The 23,446-nt window shown below is 57.6% G+C and overlaps 5 protein-coding genes across 5 annotated transcripts; 2 read left to right on the top strand and 3 right to left on the bottom strand.

Annotated features, from left to right (window-relative positions):
* Positions 1-1,685: 1,685 nt before the first annotated feature.
* TRAVEDRAFT_46051 (uncharacterized protein) lies at positions 1,686-8,624 on the bottom strand (the record flags this gene model as incomplete). Its single annotated transcript, XM_008038156.1, has 6 exons — positions 1,686-2,424; positions 3,417-3,505; positions 3,554-4,433; positions 5,149-5,991; positions 7,327-7,640; positions 7,698-8,624. 6 exons carry the CDS (start codon positions 8,622-8,624, stop codon positions 1,686-1,688), a joined length of 3,792 nt encoding a protein of 1,263 aa, XP_008036347.1.
* A 2,353-nt stretch (positions 8,625-10,977) lies between these two features.
* On the bottom strand, positions 10,978-13,281 carry TRAVEDRAFT_165881 (uncharacterized protein). Its single transcript, XM_008038791.1, has 4 exons — positions 13,050-13,281; positions 12,876-12,991; positions 12,214-12,820; positions 10,978-12,157 (listed from the first exon to the last, which is right to left on the bottom strand). The coding sequence occupies exons 1-4, from the start codon at positions 13,170-13,172 to the stop codon at positions 11,864-11,866; spliced, it is 1,140 nt and encodes a 379-aa protein (XP_008036982.1). The 5' UTR covers positions 13,173-13,281; the 3' UTR covers positions 10,978-11,863.
* A 448-nt stretch (positions 13,282-13,729) lies between these two features.
* Positions 13,730-15,001, bottom strand: TRAVEDRAFT_120910 (uncharacterized protein; the record flags this gene model as incomplete). The annotated part of the gene is made up of 4 exons (XM_008038790.1): positions 13,730-13,857; positions 13,913-14,248; positions 14,302-14,415; positions 14,476-15,001. 4 exons carry the CDS (start codon positions 14,999-15,001, stop codon positions 13,730-13,732), a joined length of 1,104 nt encoding a protein of 367 aa, XP_008036981.1.
* Positions 15,002-15,660: 659 nt separating this feature from the next.
* TRAVEDRAFT_165875 (DNA-binding TFAR19-related protein) lies at positions 15,661-16,637 on the top strand. Its single transcript, XM_008038789.1, has 4 exons — positions 15,661-16,047; positions 16,113-16,240; positions 16,293-16,340; positions 16,400-16,637. The coding sequence occupies exons 1-4, from the start codon at positions 15,882-15,884 to the stop codon at positions 16,442-16,444; spliced, it is 387 nt and encodes a 128-aa protein (XP_008036980.1). The 5' UTR covers positions 15,661-15,881; the 3' UTR covers positions 16,445-16,637.
* Positions 16,638-17,237: 600 nt separating this feature from the next.
* Positions 17,238-22,763, top strand: TRAVEDRAFT_28276 (CCR4-NOT core ubiquitin-protein ligase subunit MOT2). Its single transcript, XM_008037949.1, has 9 exons — positions 17,238-17,419; positions 17,485-17,565; positions 17,623-17,735; positions 18,177-18,327; positions 18,379-18,713; positions 18,765-18,835; positions 18,886-20,370; positions 20,462-20,743; positions 20,814-22,763. Exons 1-9 carry the CDS (start codon positions 17,291-17,293, stop codon positions 20,837-20,839), a joined length of 2,673 nt encoding a protein of 890 aa, XP_008036140.1. The 5' UTR covers positions 17,238-17,290; the 3' UTR covers positions 20,840-22,763.
* The last annotated feature ends 683 nt before the right edge of the window (positions 22,764-23,446 follow it).

Below are 23,446 nucleotides of genomic sequence, written 5' to 3'. Positions count from 1 at the left end.
TGTCGCCGAACAGCCAGCGCAACGCTTCAGCCTGCCCTTCAGCTGAGATTCTGGGATACAACAGAGACTGCATCGAGGTACGATGATCAGGCTCTCCGGAGAAGGTTCGGGGGGCATTGTTTGTGATGTTGGCGACAGCAGAGGCTAAGTGGCACTAGAGTAGTGGAACTAGCTGGAAAGCACCGTAGCAGAGCGCGTTGGTGTGATCGTCACCACCGTCCGCCTAGGGGAGACAAGCAGAACGCGCAACAAGCAAAGTAAGGAGTGAGGGAGAACGAGCTGGAGTCCGCACCGCGAGCCTACTGCCGCGACGCGTTGCGTCGCGCGTATTACGTAACAAACTCGATCAGGACATCTTAGATCCACCTCACTCGGACGCGAGGCTCCCCACCGCAAGCTCTCTCTTGCCACTATGCTCGCTAGGCTCATCCTCCTGATTGTCTGACATATTTTAAAGGGGAGCATGTTTAATATCCTGCTTTGAAACACTCTAGAGAGGATAATATAGACGAAGGCCATATTTCTAAGTAAATATCTTCTTCTGTCTAAAGTAAGTGTCCTCTTCCGTCTGTGCCCTCATGCAATATCCTACAATGTCTCAGCAGCTTCGGTCTCGATGCTATGAGCCTCCCAGGCCTGCAAGATGGCTCCGCACTCACTCGATGACCGACTCCTAGTCAATATGACGGCTCAACTAACGCCACCGCTCGTTTAGTTCGTAGCGGATGCCTCTGAGAAGTCGCCATGCCTTATTCGAGCAGACAGATACGATGTGCATACTGTGCGTGAGTTCTCATACAAATACAAATACAGTCCACCACCTTATATCGTTACCAATTTGTTGCTCCCGAATTCGTAGGGCTTCGCTTCGGCTGCGCCCGTCTCTGTACAAACGACCGGGGAGGCGTATAAATGCCGGTGCATGTGGATGCACATACAACTCACCTTGGTTGTGTCCTAAAATAAACAGCGCAAGTGAGTTCCTGCTCGCCAGAGTCACACATGAGTTTGACGTACCATCCAAACCTAGTGATATCAGTCGTAGAGGAAGTGCCCCCATAGTTGAGCGGCATCGAGGTCAGTCTTGCGGGGATTGGCCGGGGGCAGCCTGCGATCCGATTGCGCCCAATCCCACCTAAGGCTCCAACCCATTAGTGTAATTACTGATTATAATCGATTAGAACCGTATACTGTTTATGATTACTTTACCCCCACGGTCTATTGGGGTGTAATCGATTAGTAGTCAGTATGTATGCAGTGGGCGCTTACCCGCGCCTTGGAAGAGATATAGGGCGGGATGTGGAGGTTTGACCTAGTCTTGTCCCATCTACCAACCATTCACTATGCACTTTGAGGATTTGAGGACTGAAATCAGACTCATATGATCCTCGAATGCAATTCTGGCGGTCTCCTTCGCGGTACCCTCTCCATTAGCGCCCGTGGGGGCGGCGCCGACGGACCATTCCATCATGATTTAAGTCGCGCAAGCCGCCATTAACCTCTGCAGTGCCTCATAGGGCGCTGCTAGAGACTGATGAAAGCTTGTACAAGGGTTCAAACGAAAATTTGGCACCGGTGGGTGTATAACACACTAACTACTGAGTATAATCTGTTTAGTAATCGATTACTACTGATTACTGTTTACATACTCATTTTGAGTAATCGTAATCTAATCGGTTGGAGCCTTAATCCCACCCAGGTATGCGTTCCCAACGCCATTCCCTCTTCTTCTGCCGGACCATCTTCCCGATATCGGGGAGACGTCTGTGACCAGGTCCTGAGGAATGCTGGAGTACGAGGCCGGCTTGCATGATGTCCAGACAGTGCTCGATGATGTCATCGAAGACAAACAGCGAGGACTGGTCGGTCAGATTGTCGCGGGCGGGCGATAGACGGCGAACGACAACGGTGCTGATCGACATCACGTCGGAATCTTGCAGGATGTACAGCGCAGGCATCACGCCGCACTCCACGGAATCGTCGTGGTAGACCCCCTTGCGAAGCGCCGTCTCCCGGCTCCGACTCCAATTCGCTCGCCAGAAGTCGCGCGCGTCCTTCAAGGACTTGTCAAATTTTGTCACGCCCTCTTCCGGGGACACCATCCGCATCCCTGAAAGATGGAAGCTTTCTGCAGGGTTTCCGTCCGAGCCTTGGGTCCTACGCCATGGGCGTACGAAGAACAACATCGCATGGGGGTCGGGCCCGACGTGTTCGGCGAAGCCACCATTGCTATAGACCGCCGCCGTGGCTATATTCGCGAACGTGTAGGAGTATAGTTCCGTCCAGGTATTCATGGCGGTAGTGAGGGCGGCAACTGTCTCAGAAGGCGTGGCTGCCGTTGCATCGCTAGGAGTTGGCGGCTCGATCTTCCAGAACGTGCGCAAATCGTCTGCCCGCTTCTTCCACTGTGCGCGGCATGCTTTCCTAGAGGGTTAAGTCAGCGCGCGAGGAAAGGAATTAGGAGTAATATGGGTGCCAGGGAACAAACATTACGAGCTTCCAAGGAAAGGGCAGCCTGAAATCACACCACACTTACTTGTGCAATGTCCAATTCTTTCTCTGACATTCCTTGCTACAATACAAAGACCCTGAACATGCGGCGCAACGCTTGAGCTTGCTCCTCGACTCTGACTCCGTCCGAAGACACTCAGCGCAGCGGTCGGCAATGATGAGTCCAGACGATGGTGTTGAAGGGTGCGATGACATCGTGGCCCAGCTTAAATAGAAAGCTCGGCGTTAGAAAGATGTAGTTGCGAGACTAGACCGCCCTCGGAGGACGATTGAAGATCGATTCTTGTATGACGAGCAAGAGCCACGGGAGAAATTGATCTTGTTTCACCCGGCGTATTGCGTAGACTCAGAACAATCGAGAAACCGTGGTACCAAGAGTAGGAATGGTAAGATCGATGTTGTCCAGTACTGGCTGTCGTGGTCCGAAGGCAAGAGGCACGCGTACGTACTAGGCCCGGGCAGCCAAATGCGGACGACCGAGGCGTCCGAATAGACGCCCATTGACTTGTCCTCGACTTTGATCATGATTGCTTTGCGTCTGTCTCGAGGACGATGCTACCGTACTTTGTGCGCAGATATACAGCTGCCCATCACACATACTCCCGCCACAAATCCTGTCTCACTAACTTTATCCAGTTTGTCAACTTGTTTTAAACTACAATCCATTCGCTATTGCTACAGCTGACAAGCGAGTCCGATATCGAAGACATACCACCGAAGAGCGGGTGCTACAATAGCGCGAAGGAAATATATGCTACACCACAGGGAGAAGTTCGAATCCAAACCCATTCGTAAAGTCATTGTGCACCCCACGTCGTAGCCGTGTCCGTACTTTTCACCCACACTTTCATAGAACCAGCGCGCCCACAAGGGCAGCGAAGATCGCGACGAGGGCGCCCGCGCACCAGCCCGCCTGCACTGCGCGCGACGCTCCGTTGGCACCACCGACAGTGCTCGACAACGACGCGCCCGAACCTGTGGTCAAGCCCGAGGTCTACGAGGCGTCAGTACAAACTCAATCAATTCGTACGCATACACGCACCGTCTTCGGGATCACTTGCTGTGCTGTCCAGGCTGACTGGGAAAAGAAACGTGTCCACAGCTCTTTCGGGTGAAGGTCGGTCTTCCTGAGCTCTCTCGGGACCATCAACGCTGCCCGTCCCCAGTCCCAGTCAGGGATCCGCTCCCATTCCCAGTGCTTCTTCTTCCGGCGAACTAGGGCGCCCACGTTGGGACAGGAGCTCAGGTTCACGCGCTCCACGCTGTGCGGACGTAGCACGAGCCCGGCGTCCATAATGGCAACACATAGCGCCCTGATGTCCTCGAAGACGGCGCGTGTCTCCTCGTCAAGCGTGTCTCCCCGATCGTGCGGCTGGCGGAAGACAAGAATGGGTTGGATGTGCAGGATCGGTGAGTGCTTGATGCCAAACATCCCGGGCAATGCGCCAACTCGGAGCAATTCGGGGTCCTCTCCATTTTTCGAAGGGAGGTTCGCCGTTACGTCCCGACAGCTTGTTACTGCACCTTCCCAGCCTAGAGCACCTTCTGTACCTGGGGGGTTACAGTCTTCGAGGAATTTATCCTTGGAGACAGATAGCGCATTATTAAGATGAAAGCCTTCTGCCGGATTGTCGTCCCGTGTGCCGCCTAGTAAGGAGGCCACAAACTTGGGCAACGGGTCCCGATGTATGGCGAATCTAATTGCCTGAGAAGAATCGGGGGAGAAGTGGAGGGCTTGGCCGCCCTGGAGACACATGGTTGCGGTTGCTATGACCATGAACTCGTACTGGTGGATCCCTATCCAGACGAGCAGGGCGTCGTCGAGGGCAGCTACAGAGTCCGAAGGGATCGGCGTGTTGATGTCATGAGGCGCAGGAGCCTGAGACCCGTAGTACTCGTTCCACTTCGCGCGACAAGCGACCCTGCATCATGATGATAATCAGGGAGCCTGGGCGCGAAAGCAAAGGGACAGATATCATGAGCACTGACTCGCGTACTCACTTGTGGGAAGGCCATGCCTGTTTCTGACACTCCTTGCTGCAATACACTGTCGCCGAGCAGCCGCGGCAACGCTTCAGCTTGGCCTTCAACTGGGATTCTGGAAGAGAACAGAAACAGCATCGAGGAACAATGATCAGGCTCTCGGGGGAGGCTTCGGAGGGGATTGTTTGTGATGTTAGCGACAGCAGGGGCGGAGTGGAACTCGAGCAGTAGGACCGGGCGGAGAGGGTTTAGAGTAACACGGGCTCTGCATAAATCGAAGTTATATGATACCTACTACTAGAGGTCGCCTTGACACCCGCGGTGAGTCCAACCTTGTACAGAGACATAGTACAACAAGTATAAGGACGAAAAAACAAAGGCTAACCGTACAAAGTGTCGGGGTAGCGACACGGTCAAGAGACAAGGACATTTTGAAATAATATCACGCACGATATCGTGCAGCTGCAGGCAAAGGCCGACAGGCAGGCGCTCGCTCGATCCTAGGCCTATCGCTAGTTCACTCACTCATTTGCTCAAGCATAGAAATTATTCCCTGAAACCACTCACGGTCTAGGTGGTCATCGAGAGTAACAGGACATATATGTTGAGAACGTTCGGAGTCGACATGCTTGTCATCCGTGGTAGAAGCGCCACCAAAGCTCTTCGGGATGGAGATTAGTCTTGAGCTGCCCGCGCATAAACGTCCCGCTAGCCACCGCACGTCCCCAGTCCCAGTCCTGCACCGCCGTCCACTCCCACTCCTTCTTGCGCCTGCGCACTAGCCGGCCGATGTGCGGCGACGGCCGGCCCCCGTTTCTGTACGCAGTCGGTGGATGGAGGACGAGCCCAGCGGACATCGCGCTCACACAGAGCGTCCGGACGTCCTCGAAGATCGCGCGCGTCCGTGCATCGATCGCGTCGCCGCGGTTCGCAGGCAGGCGCGAGATGGCGATCGGTTGGTGGCGCATGAGCGGGGAGTGCTTGATCCTGTACAGCGCCGACAGCGCACCGACGAGCGTCGGGTCGTCTCCATTGCGTTCGTGGAGTGTCGCTTCCATCGTCCGGCACGCCTCCTGCACCATGTCCCAATTGTACGTGCCGACTATTTCCGATTGGCCCGGTGTGGCGCACTCGTCGAGCTGGGCTTTGGACACAGAAAAGCAGTCGCAGACGAGAAAGCCGTCGGCGGGGTTATCGTCCGACCCCCCCGGGCTGAGTAAGGAGGCCGCGAGTGTCTGCAAGGGCTCGATGTCGACGATGATCGTCCGCGGGGCCTTGCGGTCAAAATGGAAGGCGAAACCGCCGCTGATGCATACGGTGGCCGTCGCCAACAGGCCGAGCGTGTAAGTATGGATCTCCACCCATGCATTCATCGCCGCTACGAGGGTCGCCACTGAGCCGGGAGGGGGAGGCGATGCTGCGATTGCGGTATCGTGGAGGACACTTGCTCCTTCAGCCGCCTCAGAGTCCTTGACCCACTGCGCACGACAAGCGATCCTGAGCAACAACGGTCAGGATCAATTTAGATATATTCCAGATTGCGAGAGGATGCCGACCTGTGCAGAGGCCATGCTTTCTTCTGGCACTCTTTGCTGCAATACATCGTTGCTGAGCACCCGGCACAGCGCTTCATTTTGCCTTCGATCTCTACATCCAGTTTACGGCAGAAACTGCACCGCGAGAGCGTGGGGATGTGGAACGGGGTTGACGGAAGCATCGTTGACGGTGTACTCAAACTTGGTCGCTGGTTGATATGTGGTTGTCCGTAACAGACCCCGAGCGTGCGCAGCCCAGCGTCTTGCCAGACGCGCGGGAGCACCATGCACAAAAGGAAGCCCCCTTGTTCCTTGTTTTTCTGGGTCTAAAACCGGTCAAAAGAACGACAGAGGCACTCGGCGACGCCGATCGCTGACCGTATCTCGAGTTGCTGCAGCACACGGTTCCTTGTATGCTTTCTAAGATACATACCTTCAAGTCCCCTCAGTCACCGGCCGGCGACGGCCTCGACTCCTGCGAGCTGAGCCCTGGAAGGCAGGCCTTGTACTTCCCACTCCGTGCCTAGAGAACTTATATAAGCTGCAAGACTATGAGAATGAAGATCGAGACGGGCTCATTTGACGCTATCAGTCGGTGGCCTAGAGAAACCCTCGATGAGAAACCAGCTATCTAGAAGAAATGTTTGACATACCGTGTCGCTAAGTCTTCGCCCACTAGCCGGATTTCCATACAAACGGCGTGCCTAGATTTCTAAACCCCGAGAACGGGCTATAGCTGACGAGGTTCACTCTGAAGGTGTAATAGCCACGCAGCCTTTTGGATCTGGCTCACAGAAGTTACGGGCCGCTAGAGGAAGACCCGAAGGGTATGAGGGGAGGCTGTAGTACAAGCCTCGCGCCTACAGAACACCTACGTAGTGCCCGCTACGACGAGACACGCAAGGTCAGGAGGCAGGTCAGTGTATGTATGTACTCGTGAAGCGAAGTTACGCACCTTTCCTAGACATGCCAGTGAACAACTCGATGCCGCGGATAAAGCTTGAGTACCGATCGTGCAAATAGCGAACCGCACCAGAGTCAAACGCATTGGCAGTTAGCGGCGCGCGCAAAAAGACGTCATGCTTTGTGTCTTCCCTACAATACAGCCTCAGACGTCTTAGTAGTCGTCCATCGCTCGTAGCTCCTGCGAGCTCTGCGCCGCCTCCCTTAGCTCCGCCTCCTCAGACTACGGCGTCTCCTTCGCAGCCACGAGCTGCTTCCCTATAAATCACGGTATCTGCTGCACACGAAGATCAGTTTGGAGGCATGTAACCCATAACAGCATGTGCACACGCACTTTCTATCCTCGGCGCCGATTTCGACATGAGCCGTCATATGAGGAGTACCATCGTATCCAGCTGCGGTGCGGACAACGTCGAATGAGATCCGACCCTCGTCTGGGACAAACATCTCAATCGTCTCCAATGACGGGCCAGTCGTCTGCGCTAAGACATTCGCCTGTTCCTTGAGTTGGCGTACGTACGCTTCGATGGTTTCGCTCGTGTAGATGAATCCCCTTCGCTGGCGCGTGAGCTCAGGGCTAGGTGCGGCGTCAAGGTGCACCTGGATTGTGCGCAGACGCGAGAGAGGAGATATGGCCTGGCCAACCTTCTGTGCAAACAACATTTAGCTACTTCGCCAGTATCGAGAGCGTGCCTAAGGACAAACCAGAGTGATTTCATTGTCAGCCACATCATTTTGAATGCCGTACCGACATAGGTGTATCGACTCGAGGTGCGGGAATGCCTTGGGAATATAGGTCAAAAGTTTGTCCTCGTCGTCATCTGTCATATACTCCAGCTTCAAAGTGCGGATATTGGGCGTGTTGCACTTCCGTACGATCTGCCAGATTTCGCGAGCACGCGGCATCGGGACATCCTGTGGTCTTGTCCACGGCCCTGCCCACTTGTACCAGGTCCAGTTATAGCCGGCAAAGAAAGTGAAGCGATCAAGCGAGAGACGCTTCAGAGTCGGTGGCAGGTGAGAGTAGAGCTGATCTTCTGGGTCGGGGTAAGTGATCTCTAAGTCCTCTAGCTCTGGCCATGGCAAGACGTTCAATGGCGTGTCCCGCGGCCATATGAGTTGGCGATCCCTGCGATCCTTGGGTACATCGGCTCTGATGGACAAGACGCGCAGGTGAGGCATGCACTGCAGGATAGAGACCCAGGATAGCGAGCGCGTGGTTGAGGGCATATCACCTTCCAGATGCAATGAACGTAAACGCGGCCATTCTGTGTCGTGTATCATATTCAAAGGTGCCGCCTCGGTCGTGAGGGAGAGACGTTCCAGAGAATTGTGTAACCGTTTGAGCGTAGAGGCTAGAGCCTCTGTCTCTGCAGAGAACGTACGGGTGGCCGGCGCTACCCGAAATCCGTGTGGGGTCACGGAACGAAAGGCGGTGAGAGGTGCGGGAGAAAAGCCAGGATCAGGGGTAAATGTAGTAAGGCAATAGAAATGACCGTCTAGGTCGAGCTCCTGCAGCCCCCGAGCGGACAAGATAGCCTTGACTATGTCCCATGATAGTCCGTAAACAGTTTGCTCGAACGGGAACGAGTCATGCCTGACTTTGAGGGTGACGATTTGCAGGAGGGGCATGGCAGGAAGTAGTTCCGCCATCGCTTCGCCCTTGTAGATGTTACACATAAGCGGCGCGCGCGACCACGGGCGTTTGTCGTACTTGCCGGAGTGGCGGTCACATTTATCGAGCAGTATGAGCTCCCTAAAGTACCGTTACGGGCGTGGATGTGGGGAGAATGGTATACCTCGTACCTCACGTATGGACGCACCGATTCTGGGACTTGATAGGTTATGCGAAAAGGAAACGAGAAGTTATCCCGCCGAACGGTTGAGTGGAGGACGGGCATGCACAAGGTGCGCATACGGCGTGATGTCTGCGACAGTGCGCGTAAGTCGTTCTTGACATCTTGCGAACGCAGATTGTCGATTATCATGAGGACAACATCGTCGTTCAACAGCATGACTAGTACTAACATACCGTCAGTGACTGTAGCCGGTCAGCAGTCATCGATAGGCCTACCACGAAAACCTCCTGGGAAATAGAGGAAGTTATATATCGTCCAAATAGCGGTAGAAGACACGAGTGGTACCACGGGAGTCGTTGGGGCGTCGCAAAGGTGAGTGAGTGAGCGAGAGAGAGCGCAGGTGCCGGCGCTTATGTAAACGACGCTTTCACTCATTTGAGCAGCGCCCATTCGCAGCAGCGTACCCCCTCGTACGTATACCCTTACAGTGCAACTTGAACAATGAAATCTCCTGTCTCTTCTTGCTCATCTGTGTACGATGCTGGCTTTGCACGATCTTCGGCTCGCGTTCCTCCCCTGGTGGCATCACTGGTTCCGATTTCCTAGCCAATCGACCGTTTGCGTCCACTGTGCGACTGGACCCCTCGCGCCGCTCTCGTGGAAGAAGATGATGCACGACAGGGGTGCAGTCGTGTACCGGACGACGCTGGTACGCTTGCTTGCAGGGGATAAGGCGAACTGTCAACTGTGTCGTTTCCTCGTCGACTTGGTTGGTGACACCAGTGGGGGACCCAAAGCCGAGATCCAGGTCGACTTCCAACTGGACCAGGATCCTGATAACCCGGTCGACCAGCCGGCGGACACGCAGTACCTGCTAGTTCACGCTCGTGTGGGTGAGCTGGCGGACAGATACATGACCTATTGCATGTACACGCCTGCAGGTGCGTCTTTTAGGCATGCTTGCCTTGTCTGAGCGATTATTGAGAGTCTTGTTATCGTACAGACGATCCAGCGGCGGACGAAATCGTTTGTAAGGCGCCGATTCTCCAAGTGGACTCTCCTCGGGCTCGCGAGCTCGCGTTAGGACTCATCAACGATTGCATTGCCAACCATGCCTCGTGCCTAAAACCGAGGAAGACTCCCCTTCCCACTCGCGTTATATACTGTCAGGTCCCCACAAAGCCGCGACTCATCCTCACAGAAAGCCTCGAGGATGTGTTCGTGCCGTACGTTGCACTGAGCTACGTGTGGGGCAACAATGCTTCCCACATCACGCGGTTAGCCAACTACGAGACATATCAGGCGGGGATTGACTACAAGATTATCCCGCAGACTATTCGCGACGCCATCACTGTGACACACGGCCTGCGTATGCGCTACCTCTGGGTCGACGCCTTCTGTATCATCCAGGACTCGGACGAAGACCGGGTTAGGGAGCTAGTGAAGATGGGCGACATCTATTTGAATGCCTACTTCACGATCATCGCATCAAGCTCGCCGGAAGGGGGCGCGGGATTCCTGCAGGATCGAGCCCTCCCTTCTCGGGCCACGCTACCCTTCTACTGCCGGAACGGTCGTCTCGGGAGCGTGTGCATCGGTAAACGAGGGGAGACGGTGTTGTCATCTATCCCCGGGAGGGAGCCGGTGGACCGCCGCGCGTGGTGTTTCCAGGAGTGGCTCCTTTCCCCGCGCAAGGTCCTCTACACGACTGACACCCTCCGATACCATTGCCAGACCGATGCGCGCCCAGTCGAGAACTCCCTACGCGCGATGAGAACCGTGCAGAGCTCGACCCTAGACCACGCTTTCCTCCCCTTGCCGCTCGCGGTGCTCGCCAACCCAGACCTCGCCGAACTATCCCAGGTGGAGCAGATCGCACGTCAGTGCATGCTCTGGAGTCTCGCAGTCTCAAACTACACCCAGCGCCTGCTCACTCGCAAGACAGACAAGCTCCTGGCCTTCGCAGCCGTCGCCGAGCAGTTCGCCCACACCTGGCTGCCGGAGTGTCGACCAGGGCGGTACGTCGCCGGGCTGTGGGAGGGGTTCCTGCCGAGGGACCTCCTGTGGCACCGCGAGTGCCTCACGCACCAGTGGCTCGACGACGACCTGCGCCCGCGGCCGGCGGAGTACCTTGCACCGTCATGGGCGTGGGCGTCCGTCGACGGCCACGTCCGGGTTCGTGCGGGCGCAGCGTACAACTCCAATGAGGGCATCGTCGACGTCTGCGACGTCCTCGAGTGCGCGGTGACGCTCCGCGACGAGCGGCTTCCGTACGGTCAGGTCACCGCCGGGCACCTGAAGCTGCGCGCCGTCGTCGCGCCGGCGTGGGTCGTCTTCGAGCCGCCTGATAAGCCGAGCGGGGGCTACGGGGATACGTTTTACTATCGGCTCTTCGCGCCCTCGCGCGAGCTGCGATCCCGGATGGCCGGCTCGGACGTGTCTGTCAAGATGGGTGAGCTGCAGTTCGGCGGGTCAGAGCCGGCGAATGACCCAGGGCTGGTCCATGGGCCGATGTTGGCGCGCGACCCGGGACGGCTCCTTGCTGTCGGGCGGGGAACGTTCAGGGCGGACGACTCCCTCCTGATGCGAGTGGGACAGTGTGACCTCTACCTCGATAGCGACGAGCGCGCGGCGGCGGGCGAAAGCTGGCTCATTCTGATCAATAGGGGAGAACGCACTGGGGAGGGCCTTATCACTGGGGAGGGCCTGCTCGTGACAAGGTCAGATCTGGAGGGCGACCGGTTTAGACGTCTTGGATATTGGTCCTTGACTTTGAAGTTGAGTGATGATGCGGTCGGACTTGATGAGCTCGCGCCATGGATGACCATGGACGCTGAGAGACGTGTGGTGGAGTTGATATAAGGTGTTTCTCTTCGAAGTCGAATTCATATGATATTGCTACAGCTGACAAGCCAGTCCGATATCGTAGACAAACCAAGGAGCGAGTACTACAAGAGCGCGAAGGCAATATATGCTACACCACACGGAGAAGGTCGAATCCAAACCCAGTCGTAAAGTCATCGTGCGTCGCGCGTCGTAGCCATGTCCATAAATCCCTCCTCACATCCGCGTTCACAGAACCAGCGCGCCCATGAGGGCAGCGAAGGTCGCGACGAGGGCGCCTGCGCCCCAGCCCGCCTCCGCTGCGCGCGACGCGCCGTTCGCGCCCCCAGCAGTGCTCGACGGCGACGCGCCCGAACCCGTGCTCGAGCCCGAGGTCGAGGATGAGCCGGACGCCTTCGCCTTCGCCTGGTACGCGCCGAAGTTGTTCGGGCCGGACTCGATGGCGTTCGCAGAGAAGACCATGCCCGCCGCGCAGTGGCTCGCGGGGTTCGTCTGCTTGCAGTAGACCCAGATGGGCGCAGTCTGCGGGTGGACACTGGTGAGTGAATTTCTGGCGAATTAAAAGCGCGACTACTCACGTCGTTGACGGTCACGGTGAAGGTAGGCAGGCCGGAACCGGACGCGCCCGCAGGAACGGGCATGAACCCGGAATCGAAACCGACCTGGCCGCTCGTGCTGCTCGCAGAGAGCGGGCTGCACGGATTCGCGAAGCTGCTCTGCGTCGCGGTGTGGTTCTTCGCCGCGAACTGGAACGTGAGCGTGTCGCCGACCTGCGCGCTGATGTTGCTCGGCGTGAACGTGAGCGTGCCGTTATCGCCGACGACGATCATGTGGTTCTGCGAAGCGACCGACGTCGGCGCGGCGGAGCCGGGGTACGAGCCGTACGTCGTCGTCTGCGTCTGGCCGTCGACGGTTACCGTCGCGGTCACGGTGACGACGCTCGCGGGAGCAGTGGCGGTGGCGACGGAGGTGTCGGAGGCGGCGGCGGTCGTAGAAGATGCACTGGCGGTGCTGTTTCCGACGGCGTTGGACTGGAAGGTGGCGAACTTGTCGCCGGGGTTGACGGCGAAGACCATGCCCTGCTGGCAGTGGCCGGTTTGCCGGCAGTAGACCCAGACGGGGTTCGTGTCCTTCACCTCGAACTGGGCGAGAGGGAAGTCGGTGACGCCATCGGCGACCGGGACGCTAATGTGGACCACCGTCAGATATCAATCCTTCGAAGTTGCTGGACGGCACTCACAACCCGGAGTCGAAGCCGTCCTGAAGAGGCGCGCAGGGCGCGTTGAGCGAAGACTGCGTCACCGTGTGGTTCTTCTGCTGGAAGATGAAGATGATCTGGTCTCCTGGATCCGCATTCTGCACGTAACTCGGTGAGCGAAGTTGTAACCTCTAGATCGGGAAAGGTAGTACTCACGACAAATTCTGGATCATACTTCAGGATGCCCGGCCCACCCACAGTCACGTTGTGCACAGCACCACGCGTGATCGGGGCTGCGAGAGCGAGAAGTGCGGCAATAGCGGTGAATTTGGCGAACATGTTGGTGATTCTGCGAGTAGGGTAGGTGTAGTTGAAGTGGTTCGTTAGACGTCCGAGAGTCGAGTAAGATAGTCTAGGAGACGGATGCGGAGAGAAAACGTTGAGGGGGCGGCGTCGCGCATCCCCTATATTATATAGGTTCGCGGAGAACAATGCCAATGCCAATGCCGCACTTTCCGAGAACGCTTTTGTCTCTTCGGGCGCTAAAGTTATTGTTCTCCGGCTACACAGGCGCCTACAACTTAGGCGCCCGCCGATCGCGTAACGAGGGGCGCGATTCAGGAGAGGAAGTTTTGTGGCGAGAAAGGAGAATGCAGAAAGGGGGATGCTGTCCAGATAGGCGGTGATAGTAACAGTAGGCGGTGTCAAGACAATTGAGACGTGTAAATACATGCAGCGGGTACAACAGAGTACGTAGTACAGATGGCAACGATATCGTGAACAGAGGATGACGGCAGGGTATCCTGCATAACGGAGAGCAGTTGCACAGCTAGGGGAGTATCCGGTCCGTGGAATAGAGTACAGCTTGTGACAATGTCAGCGATCGATCGGCGGTCTTACACATATATCTCGACGAAGCCACCCCACTTCTCGATCACAGGGCGCACAATATCCTCCCACTCCTTGCCCTTGTAGCGCCCCGTAGCGCGGGGAAAGGTGAAGATCTCCTTGTGCACAACACCGCCTGCGACATCTCCATTTCAGTGACATCGTCAAGAAGACCGGTACACGAGACTCACAGTCAGGACAAGGCCCCCTCGCCGCGGCACGCGCGTTGCCGTTCATGACGTCGGTCTTTACATTCGGGAACTTCGGGTCGAGGTATGGCGCGTTCAGTGCGATGTCGGCGAGCTCGAGGTGAACGAGACGCTCGACGCGGTGGCAGTAAGGGCCGGGGTCGCCCACCTGCACGCGCCCACGCATCATCCCGTTGTCCGCGGCGTCCTTGCTCATCGGCCAAAAACCGCGGAGGTGCGTCTGCTTCGACTGGCATTGCTTGTCCCATTCGGCCAGCCGCTTCGTCAGCTTGACGGCGCGTCCGACCTTGATGTGGACGACGTCCGGGTTAGAGTCGTCTGTCAGTGCGTGTCAGCGTTGTGTTATTCGGGGACAGATTAAGATGGCGTACCATCTATCTCGTATGCATAGATGTACCCAGGCTCGTCCGCTACAGACGCCTTCTTCTGCATCTCCTCGCGCAGGACGGTCTTGGTGGATTCCTGAAGATATTCCGGTACCCAATCTGTGAGGTGAGTGTCTTAGAGAGCGGCCTGAGCACCATCGATATATGAGAACCACCAACCAGCGTAAATCACATCCTCACCCGGGCGCTTGTACGAGGGGAACTTGACGTCTATGAACGCAAGCTTGATATGTTGGTGGCAGAACTGCGGCTCCTCCTCTCCGTTGTGCAGCGCAAGGGGATTGGACACAGGTATCTTGCGCGTGCATCGCTTGTCTAGCTTCGTCATAGCACAGCATTGTACCTTCGGGACGTTCTTCCCTGAGGACGAGGTTACAGATATAGGTGATGGAGGGCTGGACTGAGCGCGCGCACGGCGCGGGGGAGTTTGTATCGGCGGCGCTGAAGGGCGGGATGGACCAGACGATACTGGCTTCGCCGGAGCGGAGTTGGGCGCAGGATTGAGATGCGGTCTCTGCGGGGTCGTAGGAGGCACTTGGAGATGGGTATGCGAAGGAAGCGCGCTCGAGTCCGAATGCGGACGCGCGACATGTGCGGGGGCGGAGGGACGGAGGTGCTGCTTGGGCGGTGGCGGGGGCGGTGGCGGGTCGGCCGGAAGATTGTCCCCTGCGAGCGCGTGTGCCATTGTCAAAGACATACCCTGCGGTACGGGCATGGCCATCCTCGGAGGCTTAGGAAGCGGACCCGGGTGCGAGTTGGGGTACGTCTGGGGCGTCGGAAAGCCCATGGCGGGCGCGCTGTGTCGCGCATCAGGTGGAGGCGGTCTGGAGGGCGTACTTTGTGGAATTGGTTCCCAATCCATCGCATCTGGTCCTCTATGCGGCTGGGGCGCGAAACCGCCGACGAAGCCCGGGTTCACGTTAGGACGGCCTCCATCTTGCCGCCGCCTTGACTCGGACCCCATCGACAGTCGTCCAAAGCCCTCCGCAAGAGCGGTAGGATCGGACGAGGTCGAGGCGCGTCCATTCGCGCCGCTGCCACTGGAGTGTCTCATCGCAGTCGAGTCGGTCGCCGTCGCTGTCTCCGCCTGCGGGGACTTGTCTTTCTTCCCCAAGTTGAAGAAGGACTTGAGGGGCATCGTGAGGGGAAGGGGCGCGCGAGCGACAGCCCAGAAGCTTTTGTATCTCTGGGCTGCGCAACGGGGTTTGGTAAATGAGAAAAGGCGAGGATGGCATCCGGTGCCGAGCGCGATGGCGGGGCGAGCGCGCAACCTGCGCCCACTGCGTCGCGTGGATCTCGATTGCCTCGGGGCATGGGCGCCAATGCTGTTTGTGGCGGCTGCAGGCGTCCTGCTTTCCTTCCCCGAGTCAACTGCACCCAATCTGCTTGTGCTTTTTGTCTTTCTCTCCCACCAACGCCTGATTGCATCACCAAGTACCCCTTGTGCTTGCGGACATATCCTGATCAAGCGATCCTTAGACTGTGACTCGGTGCTTTCTGACATTGCTCAGCAAGACTCCAGACCTCGACTCATCTGCGTTTGACTCTTCGCGTAACATACCACAATGGAGGACCCCGAGTTGGCCGCGATCCGAGCTGCCCGTATGGGTCAAGGTGCACAGGGCGGTGGAGGTCAGCCGTCGGGCGATGACCAGGCGAAGCGGGAGGCAGAGGAGCAGATGCGGCGAGACCTGCTCGCGACGGTCTTGGACCCCGCTGCTCGGGAACGACGTGAGCCTCATCCCTCCCATGCACGAATCAGCCGGTACTGAGACGACCGTTACTTTTCTGTACAGTCGCGCGGATCGCACTGGTGAGCCCAGAGAGGGCACAGCAGATCGAGGCCATCTTGCTGCGCATGGTTCAGGCCGGCCAACTGAGGGGGCGCGTGTCTGAGGAGCAACTCATCGGACTGTTGGACCAAGTGAGCGCCATGTGCATCAGCATTTTGGTGCATGTTTCTGACGTCTGAGCAGATAGATGGCGCACAGTCGAAATCCGCGCCGAAGAAGGGAGCTATTGTGGTACGCAGACGTCTCACGTATGCAACCGTTAATTTAGAGGTGCTCATGCCATTCCGCAGTTTCAACGGAGGAAGGGCGGTTTCGACGAGGATGACGACTTCTGAACTTCGACAAGGCCACCACCTCTGTACTATCACCCACGCTACCTTGTTCGCTGTCGCCGCGCTATTCGCAACTCGCCGTTCTTCTCACCCCACCCCGCCATACCCGGCAATGTACTCTCCGTGAAGGAGACGATGTGGGATCCACTGCGCAGCTGTGTGCTGGGACTGCATGCGGCACGTCAGCTGATGTTCCCAATGCCACCGCCCATCTTTGTCCGCTATGCAACACGCATCATACACCGCTCGAGGCATGAGAGCCTCAGCCTCCGCTTGTGTTTGTGGTAAAACTCTGCCATATCGCGGCGGGGGGTTACAATTCTGCAGGGAGAGGGTTCGGGCAGAATGTGGCAAGATGTCGGCGCCTAACAAGGTGATACTTCTTCAGGTAGCCTCAAGGGGTTGTACAAACCTCATGAGGACCATCCTGCTTCAAGATTGGAAGGGACCTTCGTCGGGGATGTGGGAGGATCGAAGCTTGTGGTCACGCGAACGGCCGCGGGGTTAACAGCTCCCGTGCGGCCACAACCTGTTGTCGCCGAGGGCCAGAGAGCTGCAGAACGATCCGAGTGCTGTACAGATAATCACACAAGCGAGCATTCATCTGCACCGGTTGAGGATTCCAAGCAATGTGTGAATGAGTGGGCACATGCACAGGACGATGGAACATGGGATATGGGCGCCTATCTGCACAACGGTGTTTGGCTGTGTTGTTTGGATGCCACCGTAAAACTCGGCAAGCGCCTCATTCGTCGCGTTTACGACCTCCACTGAAGCCTCTCGCCTGCATCTCTTTCTTTCGCCCATATCCACTCATCGCCCTCGTCGTTCGTCCTGCGTGTCTGCCCCATGGCTACTCGAATTCACACCAACTCACCCCTCCCGGCCCCGGCGTTACACGCCACCCATGCGCTTCCGCAGTCTAAGTCGCACGTCCTAGCGGGTGTGCAAGACGCGTACTGGAGCGACGACGAGGCGGTGTGTATACGCCCTACGTTGCATGTATGCGCGGAAATGCTCACTTGTTTCGATGGCTTTCACAGGAGGACGCGGAATGCCCACTCTGCCTTGAGGAGATGGACATATCCGATCTCAACTTCAAGCCATGCCCTTGCGGTTACCAGGTGAGCAATCGTCCGACGTGCAGACGACGGCCTCTTTTTGACAGCGCACATATTCAGGTCTGCCAATTCTGCTGGCACCACATCAAGGAGAACCTCAACAGCCGCTGCCCGGCGTGTCGGAGGGAGTACACTGATGATGCGGTCCAGTTCAAGCCGATCAATCCTGAAGAGTGAGTAACCTTCGCGACATATGTTCTTTGGCCATTTCCTTTGGCGTTGCCCATGTTCTGGGTGTCCAACTTCGCGACGGGGAGTGTCGTCAGTCAGGAGGGACGCCGAGACTGCTTGACGCTGAGTAAGACATGCGTCAGTAGGCGCGCCGTGCTGCTTCCCGGACCAAGTTTTGCTCCTCAAGAACTTCACAGCGAACGCGTCAGCACGGCAAAATGTCTTTGCGTCGCGGTCATCTCGACATCCCCTACACTCGCGGGAGTAGTCGTTCATCTTCACTGGGGTGTACTAACGGGGTGCACATTGTTGGCTCCTTTGTCATCGCTTTTGTTTCCACCTCGTCACACTACATCTTCACTCATTTCGATACATCTTGGGCATTCCTCGTGTTGTGAAACACTCAGTTTACGAGGAAGCTAATGACTTGGTTCGGCTTACAGTCACAAGCGCTTGACACAGCAGAAGAAGCAAAGGGAACGCGAACGAAAGGAGCTAGAGACCCTCAACCGACGTCACCTTGCAAATGTCCGCGTTGTACAGCGCAACGTGGTGTATGTCGTTGGGCTTGGGCCGAGGTTTGCAAAGGAAGAGGTACGCCCGTATATTGACGTGCGATCTGAGATCGGACTAACATCCACGCAGCTCATACCAACTCTGCGTTCGAATGAGTACTTCGGACAGTACGGGAAGATCTCGAAGATTGTGATCGTCAAGCGCACGCCGCCTGGTGGGCGAGCGCCCGTAATTGGTTTGTACATCACATACCACCGACGTGAAGATGCGGCACGGGCCATTGCAGCCGTCGATGGTGCCTCTTCTCCCGGTGGAGGCGGTGAGATCATGCGCGGCAGCTATGGGACAACGAAGTACTGCATGGCGTTCCTCCGAGGCGTCAGCTGTGCCGACCATAGTTGTATGAACCTTCATGAATGGGGTGACGAGAAGGATTGCTTCACGAAGGAAGACCTCACAACGCTGTATGTTGGCTCTTTTGTTCTCTCATGTTCCCCCTTAACCTTGGGCATCAGCAAACACACCATGAAGGATACGGAGACGCGCTCGCGTACTACCACGATCAAGAAAGGTGACGAGGCAGAAGGTATATTAATCAATCTACGTCTCAAATGTTTCGCTAATTCAATTGTGCAGGTCTTCCCCGTGCAGCATCCTGGGCGAACAAGAGCAACACCACGCTTGCGAGCACTGCGCTGCACAATAATACTAGCGCTGCGAACTCAGTATTGCGACAAACACGACGTGCCGGCACGACAACTCGACAGCAACGGTCGGGTTCGACAACGGCAACGATTGGCCCTGCTATCACTGAGATTCGCAAGAAGGGCGTAGCTAAGGCGCCTTCACAAGCATCTTCGTCGCGTCCTGCTACACCCGCTGGCCACTTGCCAAATCGGCCCGTCACTCCTGCTGCAACAAGACAAGCGAGGGTCAAGGAGACCGCGCCGCCTCCTCCACCTCCACGATCGCCGACGTCATCTGTCGCTGTCGATTCAGATGTTGGCTCGGCGGCACCAGAGGTGCCTTCTCCGCAGTCCCCGTCGTCTGTAGTGCCGAAAGAGATACCGGCAGCACCTCCAGGTCTTCCTGCCGTCCCTCCAGGTCTTTCTCCGGTGGTCCCGCCCGGCCTGGCTGCTCCTCCGGGCCTTCCCCCGCCGTCGTCAAGAGCTACTTCGGAAGCTGCGTCATCGCCCCAGATTCCCATGCAACATGCGTCGTCGTCATACCAGATGTCGACTCAAGCACAGGCTCTCATGGAGGACCTCCGGGCGCGACGGGAATCCACGATTTCCGTAGCCGTCCAGAGTCCGTTCCCCGACTTCGACCGCATGCTCCAGTCCCTGGGCAACGATACGGAGTTCGGTGGCTTCAGCTTCAACCTCGACCCCAAGCTGGTTGGAGATGTGCCGGAAGAGGCGCTCGCATTGCCGGACTTCGACATTGGTCCTGCAGTGCCATTCAACGGAAGCTTCTTCGACGCCTTCCCTGCGCTGCGTCCGAGTGCGCAGACACCGCCAAACCCCCTTATGCCCCCTCCCGGACTCGGTGTTGCATCGCAACCACATCGCGGAGTTTTCGACGCCTTGCCTCAGAGAGGGCCACTCGAGCGTCAATCCACAGGATCAAGCTATACTGGTTCGTTCAACCCCTTCGGCGGGGACAACATGGATGACGCGCCCTCGCGCAAATTCTCGCCGCTGGACGAAGAGCGCAAGGTCTCTCGGTTCGGGTTCGCGCGAGGTCGTCAAGGCTCGGCGTCATCCCCACTTCACGCACCTTCTCCCCTCAGCAACCACGACAGCATGTCTCATGTCGCTCATTTGAACAACGCCGCCGAGTACGCCAACCATGGGACGCAGCAGTGGCCCTTCCAGGCTCGGCATCACGAGTTCGCTCAGTACCAGAGCAGCTCTGCAATGAGCTCGCCGCTGGCCCAGCATATGCAAGCCGCTCAGCAGCCGTTTGGGCAGCACCATCACCAACAGCAACAACAACCGCAGCAGCAGCAGATGAACCGTTTCCAGCAGGCGTACGACAACAGTGTCAGCGAGCAGCAACTGAGGGAGTTGCTCATGTCGAGTCGCGACCGCACGAACGGATCCAGGAACGGACCGATGGGTAGGAGGACTCCTCTGGCTGTATACGTGTAACATGATGTTGACTACTGCACTTTCTTATTCTCGTCCTATGACATGTCTTTGTACCGCAGATCCAAGCTTATACGGAGGTCCTCAGTACAACGATCCCGCTATCATGTCTGCACGCATGTCGTCTCCGAGCCTATCGCAAACCCTGCAGAATGGACGGTTTCCTACGTCCGGCCTAGAGGCCTATGGGAATCACCCCATGTCGTTCGGCCCTCCCCCGGGGCTGTCCTTTCCTGCGGACGAATCGGTAACAAGTCCGGTTATCTCGAATCACCACGGCTACGGAGGCGCAAGTGGGCCTTCGACGAACCTGGAGGTGTCGCAGACGAGCGGATCCGCACATGGTGAGTCCCGTTTCTTTCGCTCCACGGGGTGGGCGTCCCAGGTCAGTGTACCGAGCTGCCGTGCTTTCAGTGCGGAAACTGTATCACCGGCCTTGATCTAAGACGTGCCAACGGCCCGGTCTGCGCTCTCTTCCCATCCCTCCACGCCCGCCCCGCACTGCTCGCTGTCTCTCTATCTGGCCCACCCGGTAGGGTCCCCATGAAAGTACGTTGACGCTGACATACACTTGTTCTTGTTCGGTCTTCGACTTCTCTCCCCCTGCCGTGCCGTATTGTTGTTTTTGTCCCCGTCATCGTCGTCGCTGTCGCTATTCGCTTGTGCTGTTCTCTCGTTCTTGCTGGCGTCCGCAGTTTCCGCGTCGCCCTCCCCTGCGCCCTCCCCGTCTCCTGCCCTCTCTTCTTCGGATTTCCCTGCGCTGTCCGCAGCTGCTGAGCATCCTGCTCCCCTCGACGCCCCACAGGCTAGCGAGGAACCTCCTGCGCCGACCGAGGCCTCGGATCGCGCCGCGGAAGAAAAGGCGGCGCGGAAGGCGGCCAAAAAAGCCGCTGCGGCTGAGCGCGCCGCCGAGCGCGCCCGCATTTCGCAGGAGAAGGCCGCCGTGCGCGCGGTGGAGAAAGAGCGCTTGGCGAAGGAGAAGGCCGCCGAGAAGGAGAAGCAGGCTGCGCTGAAGGCCGAAAAGGAGAAGGCTGCGAAGGAGAAGGCCGAGAAGGAGAAGGCCGAGCGCGAGAAGGCTGCAAGAGAAAGGGCGGAGAGGGATCTGGCCGCAAAGGAGCGTGCGGAGAAAGAGGCCGCCGAGCGGGCTGAGCGGGACCGTGCTGCTGAGGCGCAGAGGGCTGCGAAGGCTACTAAACAGGCGGCCAGCGCGAAGGCCCAGAGCTCAGCGTCGCCCACTGCTGCCACACCCACGGACAAGACCGGTCGTAAGGTACAGGCCACGAAGCCCGCTGCCTCTTCTCCCGGTGCCCCCGAGCGAGTTGAGCAGGCACCCATCCTCGCGAGGATGCCGAAGAAAAACAAGCCTGTCACGAAGCCGATCAAAATCCCCAAGGAAGACAACACGCCGGACGCCGCTTCCACCCTTCCCTCCGCTGCTACCTCGGACGCTCCCCAGTTGCCGGAGGCCCGTGCTCCCGACAGCAGCTCGAACAACTCGCGCGCCCACTCGGTTGACATCCCTCCCGTCGAGCCGATGTCCATCAAGGACATGCTCCAGGAACTTCACGTTCAGTTTCCTTGGCTTGGGCTGTCGAAGCACCCGTTCTTCGATTTGCAGAAGATCAACCCGGCCTCGAAGGTGCCTCTGGAGTATGGCCCCCTCGTCCACGCGTTGTCGGCTCTCTCCGTCGGCGGCGGTTCCTTTGCAAACAACATGCCATCCACTTCCATCGACAATGCTGTCTCTTCCTTCCAGCAGCTGCTCGAGACTCTGACCCAGACCATCTCCGACCTCCTCCGCCTGTTGCCTCGCACTACCTGGGACGACAGCTCTTCCTTCGACGGTGTCCTCCGGGACATGCTGAAGGGAGACGACTTCCTCGACGACGGCGGCGACGACCAGAACGGGCAAGGCAAGGAAGACGAGGTTGCGGCGCTGACGCTCGCGCTCGAGCGCCGCGCACGCTGGATGGAGGTGCAGCTCTCGAAGCTCGAAGAGCTCCACCGCGACATCAACACTGCCGCCGTGCGCGCGATCCTGTCCTTCAACGACAACGGGTGGGACCCGAGCGGGTCGCTGCCGCGTCTCGGCCACACGCTGAACCGCTTCGACCAGATCGGGCTCGTGAGCGCGGAGGACGGTGAGCAGCGGTTGATGAGCGCGGACGAGCTGGAGAAGAAGCTCGGGGTCGCGAAGGAGGCGGCGCAGTTCGTGGAGGCGGAGCTGAGGGAGGTGATGCAGAGCTTGCAGGGGCTGCGGCCGACGGACGACTACGAGGACTTTTGAGGCTGTATCGTAGGGAAGACACAAAGCATGACATCTTGTAGCGCGGCTCGCTGCCCGTGTGGTGTAGTTTGAATCACTGCAAAACGACCAGCAAGTATCGAGCGGTAATGAATTGCTCATTCTTCGAAACATAGAGCGCGGACACTTTTTCAAGCTGCTCGGCGTCCAGCCTGGTCATTGGGTGATAAAAGTACGTTCAGAATTGACAGATCTCCAGACAATGTGTATTGATAGGCGTTACGCAGGTACGCATATCGCGAATCAACGTTTGAAAGGTGGCTTCTTCGACGCGAGGTTCGCATGCCAGCTGGAGTCCGAGGCCGCCTTCAACTTTGCCCCCCTGTCTTGCCCCCGTCTTTGTCAACGCCAAAGGCCGCCAACTGTTGGCACCGTGCGGCACGTCAATGTCACGTCCTATTCTTCCATCGTACAGACATATCGCGACACATCCACAGTGCGACAGTTGTCATCGGGCAGAGTCGGAACTGAATGGCTCCAAGTTGAAGCGTTGCGCCGGATGCTCCAAAATCATGTATTGCAGCAGGGAGTGCCAGAAAGCAGGATAGGCGATTCACAAGTGAGTAGTCTCTGTTCTCCCGTGATTGCGTCGCGCATATAAAAATCCGCCGCCACTGGTGGTCATGCAAACCCCAAGCTTCCGGTTCCATGGCACCTGCTTCGCTGAAAAGATGCGGCAAAGGACCAGACTTGCTGCATTCAAGACACTGATCGTCCTCACCTTAGACTCTCCTGCCGCGCG

The sequence above is a fragment of the Trametes versicolor genome (assembly GCF_000271585.1).
Source record: "Trametes versicolor FP-101664 SS1 unplaced genomic scaffold TRAVEscaffold_4, whole genome shotgun sequence".
Taxonomy (NCBI): domain Eukaryota; kingdom Fungi; phylum Basidiomycota; class Agaricomycetes; order Polyporales; family Polyporaceae; genus Trametes; species Trametes versicolor.
This window is presented reverse-complemented; position numbering and strand designations above follow the sequence as displayed.

What these genes read in the sequence shown, in the direction of transcription:
- TRAVEDRAFT_165881 (XM_008038791.1), bottom strand. Translation starts at nt 13,172, where the DNA reads ATGTTCGCCAAATTCACCGCTATTGCCGCACTTCTCGCTCTCGCAGCC. An exon ending in AGTATGATCCAGAATTTGTC is followed by an intron (nt 12,992 to 13,049) that starts GTGAGTACTACC and finishes AGTTACGTGCAG; the next exon opens with AATGCGGATCCAGGAGACCA. An exon ending in GACGGCTTCGACTCCGGGTT is followed by an intron (nt 12,821 to 12,875) that starts GTGAGTGCCGTC and finishes GGTCCACATTAG; the next exon opens with CGTCCCGGTCGCCGATGGCG.
- TRAVEDRAFT_165875 (XM_008038789.1), top strand. Translation starts at nt 15,882, where the DNA reads ATGGAGGACCCCGAGTTGGCCGCGATCCGAGCTGCCCGTATGGGTCAA. An exon ending in CCCCGCTGCTCGGGAACGAC is followed by an intron (nt 16,048 to 16,112) that starts GTGAGCCTCATC and finishes TTTTCTGTACAG; the next exon opens with TCGCGCGGATCGCACTGGTG. An exon ending in TCATCGGACTGTTGGACCAA is followed by an intron (nt 16,241 to 16,292) that starts GTGAGCGCCATG and finishes ACGTCTGAGCAG; the next exon opens with ATAGATGGCGCACAGTCGAA.
- TRAVEDRAFT_28276 (XM_008037949.1), top strand. Translation starts at nt 17,291, where the DNA reads ATGGCTACTCGAATTCACACCAACTCACCCCTCCCGGCCCCGGCGTTA. An exon ending in ACTGGAGCGACGACGAGGCG is followed by an intron (nt 17,420 to 17,484) that starts GTGTGTATACGC and finishes TGGCTTTCACAG; the next exon opens with GAGGACGCGGAATGCCCACT. An exon ending in CGAGGTTTGCAAAGGAAGAG is followed by an intron (nt 18,328 to 18,378) that starts GTACGCCCGTAT and finishes ACATCCACGCAG; the next exon opens with CTCATACCAACTCTGCGTTC.